Genomic DNA, 19,443 nt, shown 5'->3' with positions numbered 1-19,443 from the left:
CATAGCATAGCATGTGTCGTAAATCTTTATATTTCAGTGGCATGGAGTTGATCTCGGGCAGATGAAATCCACACCTCTTTCTCTATGTACAAAATAAACAAGACATGACCCTGATTGTCCCAGTACTTCCAGCAAAACCACTTTAAACAAAGGCAATAGAGACAGACCTTGTCTCGTTTAAAAAAAACAAAAAAAACAAAACGGAAGTACTGTACATCATAACCAATTAGGATATCATGAGACGGGCTCAAATCCATAAACACGGTAGGCCTAACCCCCCCCCCCCCCCCCCCCCCCCCAAATGTGACTTTGACTGCCCATTACTCATATTTTTTTCAGGGGAAAACAACCCTAATAGTGAATCCCGATGAACTTTTGATGCAAAAAAAATAATAATTGTCGCTAAGTGCTCCTGGAAAATTGATTTTGGAAAATTGAAAATTTCAGATGGATGGAAATCCCTGCCTCAATCGGAATATCGTTAACAATGTTCATGTCCCAAAAATCAGCGACTAATCGAGGAGTTGACAGAAGAAATTGGAAGACAATGTCTCGCAATTTCAAATGAAATCGTGGAAACCACTTAGAACATTAGCGAACGCAGGAACGATAGTTAATACTAGACGTTACTTTTTTTTTTTTATGTCTGAGCGTGATCGTAAATTGAATGTTATTTTGTCAAATTGAACTGTTGCATCGAAGTCATTGAACACCTCCCGTGAATCAAAACAAAATATCTGACTAATGGCCAGTCGAAGAGAGTAATATTTTTTTGGACACCGCTATATGTGTGTGAAAAAGGAAAACGATGCAGTCTCCCAAAATAAAAGAAAACATGCAAACAGGTGATACAATGCTTCTCAGCTTAGAGCGTCTGTAGCAAGACTGAGAAGATCCTGCTTAAGCGTGTCTATGCAGTCAGCCTGCCCCGCGGCCTCTCGCAGACAGTCCGTGGCCTCGCAGGCTGAGGGGGATGGTCCCTGCCCTGCTTCCCGACAGCCCAGCAGCAGCGCGAGGCAGGCCCGACGCAGCGCTGGGTAGTTGTAGCGCTGCGCAAAGCAGTACACCTGCGGCAGTAGGGCAGTCGGGACCCCACTCGTACCTCCCTCTGGTTCTTCCTCCGAGGGTTTGAGGCAGTCTGGAAATGCTGCTTTGAGGAGCTGAGCTGAGCTTTTGAACTCCGACTTCTCCTTTTCGGCAAATGGTTTCAAACTTTGAATTCGACAAATAGTGTCAGCTTTTGTTCCTGGGATGTTTTTGCTCTCTTTTTTGTGGATGAAAGTTGTCGTTTTTTTGACGCTCTTCTCTAACAGAGTCTCAATTTGCAACTGAACGCACGTCAGATCCAGCTCTGAGGTCCTGCTGGCCAGGTGTTCCTCTGTGGTGTCCTGGTCTCCTCCTGCAGGAGGTGCTGCTGCATGGTCCTCAACATGGGTTGTCACAGCCATTTCAGACAAGAGTCGGGCCACGCAGAGCTCCTCCAGCTCTTTCTGAAGCTCCGTGGCAAGGAATCTGCACGCTCCTGTCATGGTCTCGCCTAACGGGGATTTCTGGAAGGTTGGCTCCTCCAACTGGCAGGAAGCGAGCCCCTCCAGAACCAATGAGTCCAGAACCTGGCACTCCTCCGCCTGGCTCAATGCTTCCAGCCGGCACCCGTGTAGGTGGTGCAGCACCGGTACTAACATGCCTTCAGTCACGTCTTTAATGCAGATGGTTCCTCTGGAATTGGCCTCACCGAAGCCGCCTTTCAGTAGAGCCCTGAAGTACTCCGAGCCCGCCCCGGCCACGGCCTCCCTATTGGCTGGGATCTCCGTGCCGTCATCCAGGAGCAGCAGGAGGTCAAAGTCGGATGTGGCATAAGGGCAGACGTCGGTGTAGCGAGGCTTTTTGGAGGGAGGCGGCACCGTTGAGTCAGTTTGACTAAATTTAATCTGGCATCTGGTATCAGGGTGCAATTTGATGCTGGACACCAGGGGTGAAAAGCAGCCAATCAGGAGGGAGAAGTAGAGCGAATGGAGCGAGGCGTCAGGCCAGGCGGAAAGCAGACGTCTACAGTCGGCGGTGTGGTTGTCTGCGTCGTCGTGGCAACCGAGCGGCTGTAGGGCCAAGCGGAGGCCGCCAGAGTCCAGGAGTAGTTTACGCAACAAAGGCTTGTTGCTTTCAGGAAAAAAGAAATTACAATTAGGAGTTTAATTACTCAAGTTCCTTGTATATCAAAATACATTTCCCCATTGAAATGAATTGAAATGACATAAACCTGTTGGAAAAAAAAACCTAAACATTTTTGAGCAGCACCTGTCTAAAAAAAGGTAAACACTATATGGCCCCTCTAGTTTGTTTGGGAAATTCTCTGTACATAAAAAAATGTTGCCTTGAAAAATTTTGGAGAGAGTTGGTGATGCAAGCAGGCCTCTGGCATGGGTCGTCCCATCCCCTAATATATAAGTACCCAGCGCCCTTATTCCATGCAGTGGCTATTCTGCGCAATTGCTACTTCCTTATTGAGAACAACTAGCGCCATTTTTTTCCCACGAGTATGCAGTTGGCCATCAAGCTATGCCAACAAATCGAAAAAAACACATCTCCCCTGAAGTTATGTTATGTGGGGTCCAGAGTCTTTGCAGTGTGCACCCAACTGCAGCGCGTAGCGAGACAGCAGCCAGGTACGGTCTGGCGCACTTCACCATGATGGTAAGAATAAAGTGAACGCACTGTCTGTTATGAACGCTTGGCCCGGCTGCCGAGATACCGCCATTCGCCAACGGTCAATCAGAGCCAGGTTGTTTTCCATTTGAAATCGGGGAAGGTGAGTGATCCAATCAGAGCAAAGCTTATTTACACGTCACGTATTAATGAGAAGTCTACCCGTCTCAACTGCCAGGTGTAAAAGACCAACTAGAATAGCTTGGAAAAGGACTTTCTGGGCATCCATCCATCCATCCATTTTCCGAGCCGCTTCTCCTCACTAGGGTCGCGGGCGTGCTGGAGCCTATCCCAGCTGTCATCGGGCAGGAGGCGGGGTACACCCTGAACTGGTTGACTTTCTGGGCATTTTCAATCCAAATTACATTGCAAACGCAAGATCTCACCCCGTCAGGTCACAATGATCACAAGAACGGTGAGCAAAAATCCCAGAACCACACGGGGCGACCGAGTGAATGACATGCAGAGAGCTGGGACCAAAGGAACAAAGGCTACCATCAGTAACACACTACGCCGCCAGGGACTCAAATTCTGCAGTGCCAGACGTGTCCCCTTGCTTAAGCCAGTACATGTCCAGGCCCGTCTGAAGTTTGCTAGACAGCATTTGGATGATCCAGAAGAGGATGGGGAGAATGCCATACGGTCAGATGAAACCAAAATAGAGCTTTTTGGTAAAAACCTGTCGTGTTTGGAGGAGAAAGAATGCTGAGTTGCATCCAAAGAACACCAGACCTACTGTGAAACATGGGGGTGGAAACATCATGCTTTGGGGCTGTTTTTCTGCAAAGGGACCAGCGACAGCCCCAACTGCATGGAGGAATGGGCCAAAATACCAGCAACAGTGTGTGAAAACCTTGTGAAGACTTACAGAAAACATTTGACCTGTGTCATTTCCAATTTTTCTCATTTTGTCTCTCATAGGTGAGACAGACCTATGATGAAAATACAGGTCTCTCTCATCTTTTTAAGTGGGAGAACTTGCACAATTGGTGGCTGGCTAAATACTGTATTTGAAAGTTGACTTCATAATTCAATGAAAACAATGTTTATTGGGATTATTTTCTTTCCCCACGCTTTTGGTTCATTTAACATTCCCCAGGTCCAACGGATCTAGGAACAAAACGTGTAAATGACTCAGTGAGTTGTGTTAGTCTCCATGGCAACGCAGCACTAAGACAAAATTGACCTGGCAACAGTCGTTTTTGACAGTTCAAACGGGTCTCACCTGCTGATTAAGGGCAGAGAAAGGGCACAGTTGAGTCGGTCCGACTCTGAGCCCGAGAGCATGACATGCGCGAGGACCCCCGCGCCAAATGCAGACTCGCACTGGACGTGCACATTGTTGAGGAGAGTCACACCTGCAAAAAAAGACCACAAACTAGTGTTGCTGTATCTAGGGGGGCGTGGTTTAAACGGTTGACTAACTTCAGGTTTCTTTGGTATGCGGTAAAAGCTCTTCGGTTCAATCTTATCAAATCTGTTTGTACAGCCGATTATGCAACACGACACTACAATTGATATATTAACAAGATCCCACAACCCATTCATAAATGCTTCCATCAAATTTTTTCCACTGACACTGATATCGCAATATATACCGATACCACGAAGGGATTCAATTTATACCGTGATATCAATTTTAGGTCATATCGCTCAGCCCTACCTGTAACCATTCTCCCATCAGGAAAAGAAATAGTAATAAGTGTAAGACGCTGACAGTAATCCCTCGTTTGTCGGAGGAGTTAGGTTCCAGATCAACCTTGCAATAGGTAAAATCTGCAATTATTAATTTTTTATTTTACACTTATACATATTCTGAAGCTGTATGAACCTCCCCAGACTCTTATTGATCTGCCCCACACGCATATGTATCGGGTTGAGCATCATTTTAATTTGAGCGATTCCGGTTCCAAACGATTCTCGATTCCGATTCTTTTGAGTGGCTGTGTCAAAAATGTTGGCATGGTTCAAATAAGGCGTATCCAAATTATGAACATCCATTTTTTTTTTTCAGCAACCCACAGCAGAGACTAAAATTAACATTTGACACAGGGTTCTTTATGACCAGTATCAATATCAAACCGGAGTGGGAGGGACTAAACATGAAAGCTTCCTTTGGACAATATAATCTTATTCCAAGTGTTGCACTGAGACGACTGGTCATTTATTTTAACCAAGTTAAGAAACATGTTTGGTCGCCGTTAGACACGAGTACAACTTTTGTGCACGTTCTTCTTCGTTGGGTTTCGACACTTTCTTCTTCAGGGTCGGCGGACTGTAGGCATCGAAACTGGCAACCGAAATTTTGTAATTTGAACGATTCCGGGAGAACGTTAGTCCCGGTTCCAATTGGCTCTCAATTCTCGATGACCAACCCGACCTATGAACCTCTACCATACGCTTATAAACACCTTCGATACTATTCCAGTAGACCAACTGACGTGGTTGCTCCACAATGTTGTGTGCCAGTGAACTATGACATGGGGGTTGCTCCGCATTGCGTACTAGTTGACTCTAATGTGGTTTCTCCACAATTTTGTGTGCATAAATGTTTTATGTTTTTAAAATACTTTTTAGCTCAGCCAAGTCTTGAATCCTGCAGAGTCTCTGCATTATATTTACTTTTAAACACCAGTTTTACTTAAAATCTTGAAAATAATTTCATATCATACCAAAAATGTTCAAATAAAGACTTAACCCCAAATAGATACTTTCAACAATTTGCAGAAATATTGATATCAAATTGTTCCGGCACACTCTAGCTGTTGTAAACTACACATTTGGACAACTGCACGTACACAAAGGACTGTTACTTTTTCATCTTACCGAGCTGTTTAACCTTGGCCCTCACTCGGTCTTGCTGCCGCCCGGCCCCTTCGCCCTTCTGGCAGAGGTGGTGGTGAATGAGCGCCACGGCTCCGGTGCGGAGGAGCGCCTGGAGGCAGCTGGGGTTGCAGCTGAGGCGGCACAGAAGGCGGAAGCTGCGGCTGCTGGGGTCCTGGTGCTGGCTGAGGTAGCGCAGCAGGCCCCTCACGGTGTCAGAGGTGACCAGGGCAGGGCTGGGGTCCGCGGCGTAGGAGAAGCGTGACAGCAGCAGCAGGACGGGCGACTCGGGCGTCCAGGGTTCGGGGTGGTACGGGTGGTGGTAAGCGAAGGGCCGCTGTGCGGACGGAGGCGCATCACTGGAGAGTTTCGCTGTGGAAGTGACTGCCGAGTACGCCCGCTGCCTCCTTCTGTGGGGTGACGAGAACTTGGAAGGGGATGCCGGGTGGGTGGCTTTAGAGGAGGGGGTCATGGTGGGGGGGCTGCAGGGTGGCGAATCAACTGCTTTCCGTGGCAACGAAGAAGAGTTTGAAGCATCCTTCTTTGAGGTATTGGGATTAAAAGGAGAACATGTTTTAAGTGGGACGAGGCAGTCGGGGTTCGGGGAGCTTTGAGGGGGTGACGCCACCCAATCCCCATCGGCACTGCTCGAGGAGTCCAGCAAGTCCTCTTCAGAGGAGATCATACCCTCGGACAGCAGCCAGGACCTGGACCGAACGAAAACATTTTTAACAACTTTTAGAAGTGAACCCAAGTCATTTACGGGTTTTGTTTTTAAATACATTCAATGCATTTGAAGATAAGTGTTGAAAATGTGAAAACATCCATTCATCCATCCGTTTTCTACCCCTTATCCGAGGTCGGGTCGCGGGGGCAGTAGCTTTAGCAGGGACGCCCAGACTTCCCTCTCCCCAGCCAATTCATCCAGCTCTTCCAGGGGGCTCCCGAGGCGTTCCCAAGCCAGCCGAAGGATGTAGTCTCTCCAGCCTGTCCTGGGTCGTCCCCGGGGTCTCCTCCCGGTGGGACGTGCCCGGAACACCTCACCAGGGAGGCGTCCGGGAGCCATCTGATTCAGATGCCCCAGCCACCTCATCTGGCTCCTCTCGATGTGGAGGAGCAGCGGCTCTGCTCAGAGATCCTCCCGAATGACCGAGCGCCTCACCCTATCTATAAGGGAGAGCCCGGACACCCTGCGGAGGAAACTCATTTCGGCCTTTTGTATCCCGGATCTTATTCTTTCAGTCACGACCCACAGCTCGTGACCATAGGTGACCATAGGTGAGGGTAGGAACGTAGATCGACCGGTAAATCGAGAGCTTTGCCTTTCGGCTTAGCTCCTTCTTTACCACAACGGATCGATACAAAGTCCGCATCACTGCAGACGCTGCACCGATCCGCCTGTCGATCTCCTGTTCCATTCTTCCCTCACTCGTGAACAAGACCCCAAGATACTTGAACTCCTCCACTTAGGGCAGGATCTCATCCCAGACCTGGAGAGGGCACGTAACCCTTTTCCGACTGAGGACCATGGTCTCAGATTTGGAGGTGCTGATTCTCGTCCCAGTTGCTTCACACTGCTCCAGTGAGAGTTGGAGGTCACGGCTTGTTGAAGCCAACAGAACCACATCATCAGCAAAAAGCAGAGATGCAATACTGAGGCTACCAAACCGGACCCCCTCTACGCCTCGGCTGAGTCTAGAAATTCTGTCCATAAAAGTTATGAACAGAATCGGTGACAAAGGGCAGCCTTGGCGCAGTCCAACCCTCACTGGAAACGAGTCTTACTTACTGCTGGATATGCGGACCAAACTCTTGACTCCGGTCGTACAGGGACCGAACAGCCCATATCAGGGGGTTCGGTACCCCATACTCCCGACGCACCCCCCACATGGCCCCCCGGGGGACACGGTCGAACGCCTTCTCCAATCCACAAAACACATGTAGACTGGTTGGGCGAACTCCCATGCACCCTCGAGGACCCTGCTGAGGGTGTAGAGCTGGTCCACTGTTCCACGGCCAGGACGAAAACCACACTGCTCCTCCTGAATCTGAGATTCAACTTCCAGACGGACCCTCCTCTCCAGCACCCCTGAATAGACCTTACCAGGGAGGCTGAGGAGTGTGATCCCCTATAGTTGGAACACACCCTCCGGTCCCTCCTCTTAAAAAGGGGGACCACCACCCCAGTTTGCCAATCCAGAGGCACTGTCGCCGATGTCCATGCGATGTTGCAGAGGCGTGTTAATCAGGACAGCCCTACAACATCCAGAGGCTTGAGGAACTTCGGGCCAATCTCATTCACCCATGGGGCCTTGTCACCGAGGAGCTTTTTAACCACCTCGATGACCTCAACCCCAGAGATAGGACAGCACGAGTTGGACAGCCGCCACTATATAAACCTAGCGCCCTAATTCCATGCAGTAGCCATTCGGCGGAATTGCTACTTCCTTATTCATAATCATTTGACCCAGCTCTACAAAAAGGAAAAAACACATCTTCCCTGAAGTGGAATTTGTGTTATTTGGGCTACAGTGTCTCTGCCGTCTGGCCCCACACGCGTTACATAGCGAGGCAGCGGCGAACTGGACCGGATCCGCCGCCCTGCTCTCCCAAGCGAGTAGCCGCCGGAGGTCCGGCGCAACGGCGGCAGGGTCGTCAGCCACACAGGGGGAGGAGGTTGTAGGAATAAAAGGAAAATTGTCCTGGCAGCGCAGCTGCTGGTCATTACGCCAGGGCTCAGAGGCTGCTTCTCTGCAGCCCGTGAGAGCGTGTGCTGTAAGTAAAGGCATGTATTTGATTGACAGCTGAAAGCCCCGGGGGAGGCGGTCTCAGTTCTTGACCATTCACATACTTTGCGATTTCTTTATTCATTCATTCATTCATTCATTGTCCGACTTAAGAATTCTCATCTCTGTGGTGTGTCAAGACATTTTTTGACTTCTTTGGTTCATTTTTAATAACTTTTGCACTCAAGAGCCACACTTGATTAATAATACAGTCATTCTTGAATCAGGTAAAAAATAAAAAACATAAGGTTGAAATATTTAAAAAAAATATAGCGCTGTGGAAAGGAAAAGTTGCTAACTCGTCTAAATCGACCACAAAAATTGGTCGATGCAAAAATGTCTGCCTCGAGGCAATAAAAAAATATTAACAAACGTATATTCGCGGCACCCGGAACCATGTTCGGTCACTGTCGATAGGATAATCGAGTCTAAAAAGATTAGATAGTGACAGATCTAGTAAAATAGTTTATTTTAATAATAGTGAAACAACAAAATTCATACTACATTTATTGACATTTAATTATATTTGATCAATACATTTTCAAATATGCATTTCAAATAGTTTATTTTGGTAATAAATAATATTTCCCATTTTAAAATGTATATTTATCATTCTTTGAATTATCTGAATAAATGTTAAATGTGTAAGTAAAATAGTAGAGATAATATGTCTTAATGGGCAATAAGCTAGTCTTCATTTCATTCTCATTTTTTGTATTTTTTACAATAAACTGGCAATTAATTCAATAGAAAAGTCTAAGCAATTCATTATAATTTTTGATTTTAAAATAAATTTAATCATATTTAATAAACATTTTTGAATAAACCAATAGTTTGAGTAGTTTAATTTAATAATAAAAGTAATTCTTAATTTTCTTTAATTCATTATATTTAACCAATTATTTAATAGATATTAAGTCTGTATGTAAAATAGTTTATTTTAACACAGTACAAATTTTAAAATGTGAATGTATCATATATAATCAATATAATTAGAGTCAAACCATTTTTTTAAATGTGTAGGTAAAACAGTTTATCTTCATAAAATAATAATTCATTTACATTTTTTATTTAATCATTTAATAAAATAACATTTTCAAAACCCGCGAATAATTGATGGCCATTATAATTGCATTAAAAAAATAATAATAATCTTGAATAACCGGGGATAAACCACCAATAAATGTTTTGAGGGTTGGTTCCCCCCAAAAAAGAAAGAAAAAAAAAAATCAGAAAAAAGAATCTGCTAATAGAATCTGTGCCGAAGTCCGAAGTATGCGGGTGTCTACTGTATATGGAAAACAGTCTATTTATGAACGTAACTTTTATTTTACTACTTACAATAAACCACTTAATAAGGCTGCAACGATTCCGAAAATCTCATTCCCGTGTCGTCTTTGAAATGGCAGAACCACGACACGCCTTTCGAACTGTGTGCCTCCGTTCCACATAACGCCACGAGCTCACAGTGCGACCAAACTTAATGTAATTCAAGTTTTCATTCTTTTTTTCATTAAATAAAAACGAAAGCCTCGATTGAAAATACGGCTTCATCCAGCCTCCTCAAAACGACTTTATCCGGTTCGCCCATGTGTTGCTGTCGGAAAGTGTTATTATTATTATTCCAACTCACTACTATTGTGCACATTCCGTAACATGCCTAATGCAACACCGGTGTAACATCTGTAGTGTCTTGTAGCGTGTACCTCGTGCACACTCTTGTTAACTTCACAGAGAGCGCTAGGCTGTCTTGACTTGTTTGAAACAGTAAGACAAAACTTTGTTTTGATTGAATTTCCAGTTTGCAAAACAGATCGGAAGTAGGGTGCGGTGTTACCCCAATGTTTACATTGTTGCCGTTAGTGGCACAGACAGCAAGTGTGTTTCCTCAACTCCATTTAGTTATATTTTAAACAACAGCTACTTGGTTAGAATAAATTAAATTGAATTAAACTGGTTAGCACATCTGCCTCACAGTTCTGAGGACCCGGGTTCAAATCCCAGCCCTGCCTGCGTGGGTTTTCTCCGGGTACTCCGGTTTCCTCCCACATCCCAAAAACATGCACGGTAGGTTGATTGAAGACTCTAAATTGGCTGTAGGTATGAATGTGAGTGTGAATGGTTGTTTGTTTATATCTGCCCTGCGATTGGCTGGCGACCGGTTCAGGGTATACCCCGCCTCTCGCCCGAAGATAGCGAATCGTGATTCTTACAGCCCTATCAATTAACCAATTATACAATGACTGATGGCAACAATTTATAGATGCATTTCAATTAACCATTTTTAGTCGAAAATAAAAACAACAGCAGCAAAAAACAGTTAAATTGGCACAACAAAAATGACAGGACTCTTGACAGCTTAATTAAAGACCAGACGGATTTGTCCTACCTGAGACTTAAAAAGCTTGACGAGCCCTGTTCCCTGCCGCCCTCCTCCTTCTTGCAGCCTTCAAAAGGCGCAAAGTCGAAGGACTCGAAGCACGACGGCGACAGGAGCTCGGCGTGAGACGATCCCGACAGGCCGCCGCCGGCCGCCTCAGTCTTCTCTCCCGTGGTGAGCGCCACCAGCCGGGCGACCAGCAGGTGTACCAGCCCCAACTCCTGCAGCTGCTCCATGGCCGATTCGTCGAAGACAAAGTCCACGCAGGCCAGGATGGCGAGTCGAGCCAGGGGGTGACTCGAGTGCGCCGCCAGAAAGCCAACAACTGCCTCCAGCCCTCCGCTCTCCTTCACCTTCGCGCGGTTGACCGCCTCCTTGCAGCACAGGCACAGCGCCTTGAGGAAGACCGCTGACTTGAGGGGGTCCTTCTTCACCTCCGCCGTGAACCTCGGGATGACCCCGAGGGAGCCCACTAAGGGGCGCAAGCATCCTTGGGAGCACAGGTTGGCTAAGGTCTTCAGCGCCAGCTCCTCGAAGGGCTTCCCGGCCTCTCCGGATGCCATAACGCCGAGCTGCGCCAGGACCCCCGAGCGCGACACCTCCCTGGCGCATTCGGGGCCGCAGCCACGGGTGAGCTCATGGAGGGTCCTGAGGGCCGCCCGCCGCAAACCTTGGGGGTACTCCGGGGCAATGAGAGGGGCGAGGGCCGACAGGGTGCACTGGGTGAGCAGAGACAGGCGGTTGGCGGGCGTGTCCGAGAGGTAAAGGAGGGCCCGCAAGGCGGACTGGGCGCACTCCAGCTTGGGGCAGGCGTCTTTGGGCTGCGCGGCGGTGGGCGAGGATGGGGCGGACGACAGAGACACGCAAAGGAGGAGGAGAGGAACACCACCTGGACAAGAAAAAGGAGAGAATCTGACGATTAAATCAATTTTTACTCGTGAAGTGGCAACTGCTTCCAGATGCTGCTGATTTTGCATTTCATTTGGAGTTTGCATTTCATATTTCATTTCGTGGCCGAGGGGCTCAAATGATTGCACCCCATGAAATCGACCCTGCAAAAAAGTGACGAGGCAACCATAGCCAGGAAAAAGAATCTGAGCTATCTACAAAGTGGAAATTTAATTATTAGGGCTGCAAATAACAATTTTTTAACAATCAATTATTCTGTCGATTATGATTTTTGATTAATCAATGAATTTGATGATTTATTTATTTATTTATTTTAAATATAACACAGACTTAGTTTCTTCCTTCGTTTTTTGGTCACAAAAATCACTAGCTCGAAACTAGCTGATAATGAATGGAAAAACACCATTGAAGAGCTAACGAAAACTTGCACTGAACTCGCAGCACTCATCTCTCTCAAAGTAATGAATATTGATACACAAACGCGATATAAACACATACAATCCGGTAATATAACAATATTCTCTCTGGCATATATTCTTCAAACTCTGAGGAAAAACGAGTTCCAATAACAATATTAGACCGTGACTTCTTCTACTTTCTTCGTTACTGCAAGTGTGTATCTCATTGCTTGCGCCACACTGCCCCTCAGAGGTCAAGACGCACACAGCAGTTAATAATAAATTGATACCAACTTATACCAACTGTTGTTGATGATTGATCGGAGATGAAAAAGTTGGGACATCCCTATTAATTGTGTGGATTTATACATGTACTATATAGTCATGCATATTTACTTAATTTTATTCATTTTCTCTCTGTGTGATTTTAACCAATATTTTATTGTTTGGTATCCTTTGTTTTTTTTGGAAAGGGGCTTGAAGTAAAATGCATTACTATTATTGTTATTATGATCATCATTTTTAGTTGAAGTTTAAATATAAAACAAAGAGAAGTATACCTTAGGTATTAAAGTAAACCGCATAACTTACAAAGCTCAGCTAGCTTAATGCTAACACACGATGCAAAACGCAACAGACGCAATGTACAGGGGAGATGCGGAATCACCGGCCGAGTGGATGAGCGCCGAGCTCTCGGAGTCCATGGCCAGATTCCCCAAAGCCCGTGCAGCTCGGTTTTGGATGGTCTCCTGGGCCACGTTCCTCTTCATCACATCCACTGAAATAACAAGGACATTTGTCAAGATGTCATCAAGTGTGTACAGTACACACGTGAGCGCTGATTTACACCACAAATACATTGTCAAAATATCTTAAAAAGAACACTCACCAACAATATTTATTCCGTCAAGCTTGCGGACCTAGATTGGAAAATTGACATAGATTTAATGTTGCAAGAAAAAGTATGTGAACCCTTTGGAATTACCTAGATTTCTACATTTCTATGTGCACACTGTACTGCTACATTTAGTACATGTTATTTCGGAAAAATAAATAACACATCATGGTTTGTCTGGTATTAGTTTAAGAAGACTTTATCTATTGTTGTGACTTAGATGAAGATTAGATTACTGTTGTCACGATACAAAAATTCTGACTTGGACACTAAACCTCCATTTAGTACACTGATACCAAAACTAAAACAATACAAAAGTTAAAAAAAAAACTAAATCCTAAAAGCATCAGTAGAGATTCCCTCTTTATAAAATAAAAAAACTGACACAGCAGTTAATTTATTCCACATTTGAGCACTGTCGGACATTTTTGAAGAAAGATAAAATGATTTGACTTGCAACTTCCGAGATATGAAACCTTGTTTAAAATATAAAAACTGCTTCAACTTCTAACCGCGCGGGTGGTTCCTTCGGCTCACCTCGATGCGCGTCTCCAGTTCAGTGCAGCAGTTGGCCAGGATGCTCAGGGCCAGGTCCAGAGTCTTCCTGGAGCACTCTCGGTGGCTGAGCAGGTCCAGCAAGGGCCGCAGACCCCCCTGTGTCCGGAAGCGGGTGATGCCGGCCTTGTCGCCTTTTATGTGCTGCGTTCGGATGGCTACCAACGCCCGCCATTGGGAGAATCTGGACCTCTTGTCCAGTTCTCCTCCCGAGTCAGGTGGCGGTTTGTGCAGGTGGGCCAAGCACCAGGTCAAGGAGGACTCTGGCGCAGATGGCGATCCTTCCCTGCTGGAAGAGGCTCGAGATGGCTTCCGGACACTTTGCATGGGTAAAGCAGTCATGGTTCGTTGAACTTTTGTTTGATTTTTAATTCATCAACACGTTATTCCAACTGTTTGGATGCTTTTAACAGCTTTTCTATTGACTTTTGAGCATCATTGGTGCCCTGATTGAGTTCATTCATAGAGTATATTACCAAAAAAAAACCACAACAACAACAACAAAAAACAAAACACGCTCACATGGTTAGAAAACGACACGTTCCAGGATGGAAAAGAAGCCTGTACCACCTGATGCCGCGGTTGCTCATGGGAAATGGAGTCCCAGCCGCTTCCCCTCCGCTCCCCGCAAAACAGGCCTACGTCGTGTCGAAGGCCAGCCAATCGTTTTTCCGGCTCCCTGACGAGTGTTTGCCAAATGGAACATATTTTTACACACTGAGTGACGAGGCAAAGCTATGATTACTCGCTGTCGTGCCGCATCCGACCAAACAGTTTGTGTGACACAAAAAGCAATCGCCTGTGTTAGCCGCTAACGCCATCTTTAGCCAAACAAGAAAACAGGGTCGCTCTGGGAAGGAAGCAGGGAGCGCAGAGGCGGGCTCGCTTTTATAAATACTGGGAGTTGTAGTCAATATTTTAATCCGAGTCGCTTTCTATTGCGCGTTACCAGTTCCAGAACACAACAGTCACAGTGTCAGTGCTAGGACAATATGGCGCGCGGCCTCTCGCGATTATAGTTGTTTTTTTTTAAATGAATGGATACAATTACAAGCCACTGCCTGTAGAATGAAATGGACTACATTTCCCAAAGCTGCCGAGTGCTACGTTATGTCCCCCGCTTGTCCAATGAGAAAAAGGAATTTTGAAGGCGTTGTTAATATGCACGATGGAGACATCGCATTCACCGATATGCTTGTGATTTAGCAACAATATAGAGATTAGCGAAACAGGAACGCAAATGGAGGAGAAAGTGTCCTTTGTGGGCCCCGAAGAAACTAAAGCGGGTTGGTATTTGGAGAAATTAAGATTTCATTCAGGCATCGATGAAGAGGAGGAGAGTCTTAATAATGAGCGGATGAGCGAGCAGGCGAGAAAGAAAACATTGGATGCCGATCCGTTAATGTCAGATTTACTGTTATTAATTCATATACAACTAACAAAAACAATTTATTTTAATCATTTTATTAGACATTGTGCTTCAAATAACATTTCTGATTGTAATCAATTCTTTTCCCCTTGAAAATTTTCAAAACAAATTTTGCTATTGGGCCCCACCCCCCCAATTTGGAATTTGTTTTATTTCTCCTGATACCAAACAAGCTTTTGAATATTTTCCCCTAAAATTAAAAGGGGAGTTTGCAAGTAAAAAACAACAAATCAATATTTGTGGGTCATACTTGTCAAAACTGTCAGTGTGACCACACAGAAGTTCATGAGTAAAATGATTTGTGAAAAAAAATCTGCTGCCTCTGGCCCCATCTTGTGCCTAATTTGCAAGAAACCACCGTGCCTGATGAGCAACAACCAGACAGAAGGCATGACATATAGGTGTCAATCATTTGTTGCGATGTCAGAGTTTTGTCCGCATTTCTGGCAGTGAGTCGGATTCGTTTCCAGTGAAATGGGATTTCGCCAAGGCTGCTCTTTGTCACTGATCCCGTTTGGATCCCCCCCGGAAGAGCTAGACGAAGTGGCTCGGGAGAGGGAAGTCTAACCAACTCATTTTAAACTTTCTTGTCCCTTTTAGAGTTCATATGGACCGTCCAGGCCACGTGGCACTTGGTCAACACCCGTCTGGAAATGGACCAAGCTTTTGAGCAGCCCGTGTGCAAGAAGAAGAAACTTTGGGAGACAGTGGCCGAGAGGGTCAACGCCCGTCTGAGGGAGGAGGCGCGCGAAGCGGCCGACGTGGGCGTCAAGGCCCACGAGTGCGACCTGAAGTGGAGAAACATGCTGAACACGTACAGGAAAAACGCCGAGCGGGCAAAGAGGCTGGGGGACGCCGCCGTCCACTGGGAGTTCTTCGGGGCCATGCGCCGCGTCCTGGGCAGGGAGGCGGAGGCCAGGCGGGGCGCCAAGATGGGCGGCACCAAGGCGAGCAAGAGGTTCGCGCCCATTCTGCCTTTGCCCCCTCCCGCGGCGTCTTCCACGTCCTCCTGCGCACCGAGGCCACCGCAGGATGTGCTGCAGCTGTACATGGAGCTGCAGGGGAGGAAGTTGAACATGTGGGCCCAGCAGAAGGCGCTAGAGGAGCGGAAGATCGAGGCCATCAACAACCTGGCGCACGCCATTGCCAGTCTGGCGCAGAAGGACAAAGAGAGCTGCTAGACGGACGGGCGGACTCTCGTGGACATGCGCCTTGTCAAGATAATGCACCAGAAATACAGCTTTCTATTTTTTCGAGAAAAAATAGATCAGACTTTATTCTCATATGACTTTTTTCGTGGGGAAAAAAAATGGATTTTAATCTTTCCTTTGAGAAAATATGGCTAATCTTGAAAAACACTTTGCTCTTGAAATATTTCAACATTATTCAATAAAATGTAACTTCCATCCATCCATCTTCTTCCGCTAATCCGGGGTCAGGTCACGGGGTCAGTAGCTTTAGCAGGGACGCACAGACTTCCCTCTCCCCCAGCCACTTCATCCAGCTCTTCCGGGGGGATCCCGAGGCGCTCCGGGGCCAGTTGGGAGACATAGTCTCTCCAGCGTCTCCTGGGTGGTCCCCGGGGTCTCCTCCCGGTGGGGCGTGCCCGGAACACCTCACCAGGGAGGCGTCCGGGATGCATCCTAATCAGACGCCCCAGCCACCTCATCTGGGAGGCTCTACTCTGAGATCCTCCTGGATGACCGAGCTTCTCACCCTCTCTCTAAGGGAGAACCCGGACACCCTGCGGAGGAAACTCATTTCGGCCGCTCGTATCCGAGATATAGAAACAGCTTGTTTTAATAGTGTGTCTAGTACCTTCTCAATATAAAAAAAAAAAAAAAAAAAGTCATATAAAAAGTATTTACACTGTATTTAATCAATCAGCGTTATTCACAGACTTCAGTACAAAGTACAAATATACAGATACATAAAGATAATGGGAAGAAAACACATATTTACTTAAAAGCATCATACTATTTTCAAGTTGTTTTTTTTTTTTTATAGTGCAAAATCACACCGAGTCACACACACGTACAACCCCAATTCCGATGAAGTTGGGACGTTGTGTTAAACATAAATAAAAGCAGAATACAATGATTTGCAAATCATGTTCGACCTATATTTAATTGAATACACTACAAAGACAAAATATTTAATGTTCAAACTGATGAGCTTTATTGTTTTTAGCAAATAATCATTAACTTGGGATTTTATGGCTGCAACACGTTCCAAAAAAGACTGAGAAAGTTGAGGAATGCTCATCAAACACCTGTTTGGAACATCCCACAGGTGAACAGGCAAACTGGGAACGGGTGGGTGCCATGATTGGGTAGAAAAGGAGCTTCCCTGAATTGCTCAGTCATTCACAAGCAAAGATGGGGCGAGGTTCACCTCTTTGTGAACAAGTGCGTGTGAAAATAGTCGAACAGTTTAAGGACAATGTTCCTCAACGTATAATTGCAAGGAATTTAGGGATTTCATCATCTACGGTCCATAATATTATCAAACAGTTCAGAGGATCTGGAGAAATCACTGCATGGAAGCGGCAAGGCCGAAAAGCAACATTGAATGCCCGTGACCTTCGATCCCTCAGGCGGCACTGCCATCAAAAACCGACATCAATGTGTAAAGATCTGTGAAGGCACCATTAATGCTGAAAGGTACATACAGGTTTTGGAGAAACATGCTGCCATCCAAGCAATGTCTTTTTCATGCTTATTTCAGGAAGACAATGCCAAACCACATTCTGCACGCGTTACAACGGCGTGGCTTCGTAGTAAAAAAAATGCGGGTACTAGACTGGCCTGCCTGCAGTCCAGACCTGTCTCGCATTGAAAAACGTGTGGCACATTATGAAGCGTAAAATACGACAACGGAGACCCCGGACTGTTCAACAGCTGAAGCTGTACATCAAGCAAGCATGGGAAAGAATTCCACCTACAAAGCTTCAACAATTAGTGTCCTCAGTTCCCATACGTTTATTGAGTGTTGTTAAAAGAAAAGGTGATGTAACACAGTGGTAAACATGACCTTGGCATTTGGCATTTAAAGGCCAACAGTAGGACCTTGAAGTCTGATCTGGTCTTGATAAGTAGCCAATGAAGGGACTTAAGGACGGGGATGATGTGATTTTTATTTTTTTTGGTGCGAGTGAGTATTCTGGCAGCACTATTTTGTAAAAGTTGTAGTTTATTCGTGGTGCATAGGGGTAGGCCAGAAAGAAGGACATTGCAGCGGTCAAGTTTTAGAATGCATGGATTCGGGTTTCGGAATCTGGGATTGTTATCGTTGAGCGAATCTTAGCGCTGTTATGTAGATGGAAGAAGGCCGTTTTGGAAATGGCTTGAAGGTGAGCAGTGAGTTGAGTCGGATGCCCAGGTTTTTAATTGTGTAGTTATTGTGGGTGGGGTTGCGGTTGAGGTCTGCATAACAAGCGAGTTTGTTTTTTGGGGCCCAATAAATAGCATCTCAGGTTTGGTAGGATCAGCGTTGCCACAGTTACCTTGAAAAAGTAACTTAGTTACTTTACTGATTGCTTACTTTCAGAAGTAACTGAATTAGGAAAAAGTAACTTTTTAGTTACTTTCAGCAGCTGTCAAGTGGCACGCCACTCTCCAGATCTGGGATAGGTATCGTGTACAGGGTTGGGAATCGAAAACTGAAAACCGTTTTATTTTGAGAACCAGTTTCCTGTAATTCAATTCCTCGGCCAAATTTGTCTGCTTGCCTGGTGATTCCTCTTCGCGATTCCTCTGTAATGTGCAGGATTGTGTGTTAGCTCTTTTCAGAATCGGAATCAGAATCATCTTTATTAGCCAAGCATGTCCAAAAAACACCCAAGGAATTTGTCTCCGGTGGTTGGAGCTGCTCTAGTACGACAACCGACAGTCAATTGACAGAGAACACGTGTTACTAGTTCTTCTTTTAATTTTCTTCAGGCTAGTTTCAGTCGAAGTACAGATACGGGGCGGCACATGTATGATTAAAAAAAAATAAAAAATCAATAAAAAAGAAAGCCATCGGACTTTCCATGTGGGTTCTGACAAACTGAAAATCATCAAAATGGCTCCAGCATCCTGGCGTGTCTCCAGGACAGGAAGTGCTTATCCTGATCCTGAGTGACCTCCACATGCCTTCTGGGCTGGAAACACAGCAGCTCTCCTCTCGGCCTGCTCAGTATCCAATTGTGGGATTTGGGAGTACAAATTCCAGGTAGGGAGGGAATATCTTATTTGATCTTACTTGGTTTGTGTGGCCAAATGTGTTCAAATTAACTCTGCATTTACGATATAGGGAGTATATACACTATTTTGTATTGCTGTTTGAACTGTAAGCAGGAATGGGAATTGATAAGAATTTAAACTTTTTAATTTTAGTTTGAATCAATTAGTGACACTACTTGTCAACATGATTCTTATTGGGTGAGGGTAAGAAATAATACAAAAGGGTTTCGAAACACAACCCCCAATTCCAATGAAGTCGGGACGTCGTGTTCAACATAAATAAAAACAGAATACAATGATTTGCAAATCAGGTTCAACCTATATTTAATCGAATACCCG

The 19,443-nt window shown here is 45.6% G+C and overlaps 2 protein-coding genes across 3 annotated transcripts; one reads left to right on the top strand and one right to left on the bottom strand.

The window, feature by feature from the left end:
* Positions 1 to 7: 7 nt before the first annotated feature.
* armc5 (armadillo repeat containing 5) lies at positions 8 to 14,285 on the bottom strand. Of its 2 annotated transcripts, XM_061748749.1 has the most exons (8): positions 13,972 to 14,285; positions 13,432 to 13,768; positions 12,889 to 12,919; positions 12,667 to 12,777; positions 10,702 to 11,581; positions 5,530 to 6,233; positions 3,929 to 4,061; positions 8 to 2,157 (listed from the first exon to the last, which is right to left on the bottom strand). In XM_061748749.1, exons 1-8 carry the CDS (start codon positions 14,037 to 14,039, stop codon positions 861 to 863), a joined length of 3,561 nt encoding a protein of 1,186 aa, XP_061604733.1. In that variant the 5' UTR covers positions 14,040 to 14,285; the 3' UTR covers positions 8 to 860. The 2 variants fall into 2 exon arrangements, with proteins under 2 accessions (XP_061604733.1, XP_061604734.1); XM_061748750.1 differs by having other exon boundaries at positions 13,432 to 14,284.
* A 150-nt stretch (positions 14,286 to 14,435) lies between these two features.
* On the top strand, positions 14,436 to 16,284 carry si:dkey-66i24.7 (uncharacterized). Its single transcript, XM_061748754.1, has 2 exons — positions 14,436 to 14,735; positions 15,479 to 16,284. The coding sequence occupies exons 1-2, from the start codon at positions 14,690 to 14,692 to the stop codon at positions 16,057 to 16,059; spliced, it is 627 nt and encodes a 208-aa protein (XP_061604738.1). The 5' UTR covers positions 14,436 to 14,689; the 3' UTR covers positions 16,060 to 16,284.
* The last annotated feature ends 3,159 nt before the right edge of the window (positions 16,285 to 19,443 follow it).

This window comes from Phyllopteryx taeniolatus, chromosome 16, assembly GCF_024500385.1.
Source record: "Phyllopteryx taeniolatus isolate TA_2022b chromosome 16, UOR_Ptae_1.2, whole genome shotgun sequence".
Taxonomy (NCBI): Eukaryota; Metazoa; Chordata; class Actinopteri; order Syngnathiformes; family Syngnathidae; genus Phyllopteryx; species Phyllopteryx taeniolatus.
The sequence above is the reverse complement of the archived record's forward strand: the minus strand, read 5'-3'. Positions and strand labels throughout refer to the sequence as shown.

Bases quoted from the DNA above. Each gene is read 5' to 3' on its own strand.
- si:dkey-66i24.7 (XM_061748754.1), top strand. From the start codon at position 14,690: ATGGAGGAGAAAGTGTCCTTTGTGGGCCCCGAAGAAACTAAAGCGG. The intron at 14,736-15,478 runs GTTGGTATTTGG...TGTCCCTTTTAG, and splicing joins CCCCGAAGAAACTAAAGCGG to AGTTCATATGGACCGTCCAG.
- armc5 (XM_061748749.1), bottom strand. From the start codon at position 14,039: ATGAGCAACCGCGGCATCAGGTGGTACAGGCTTCTTTTCCATCCTGGA. The intron at 4,062-5,529 runs GTAAGATGAAAA...CTTTTTTTGCAG, and splicing joins GGCCAAGGTTAAACAGCTCG to GTGTGACTCTCCTCAACAAT. The intron at 2,158-3,928 runs GTGAGACCCGTT...TTTTCCTGAAAG, and splicing joins TCTCTGCCCTTAATCAGCAG to CAACAAGCCTTTGTTGCGTA.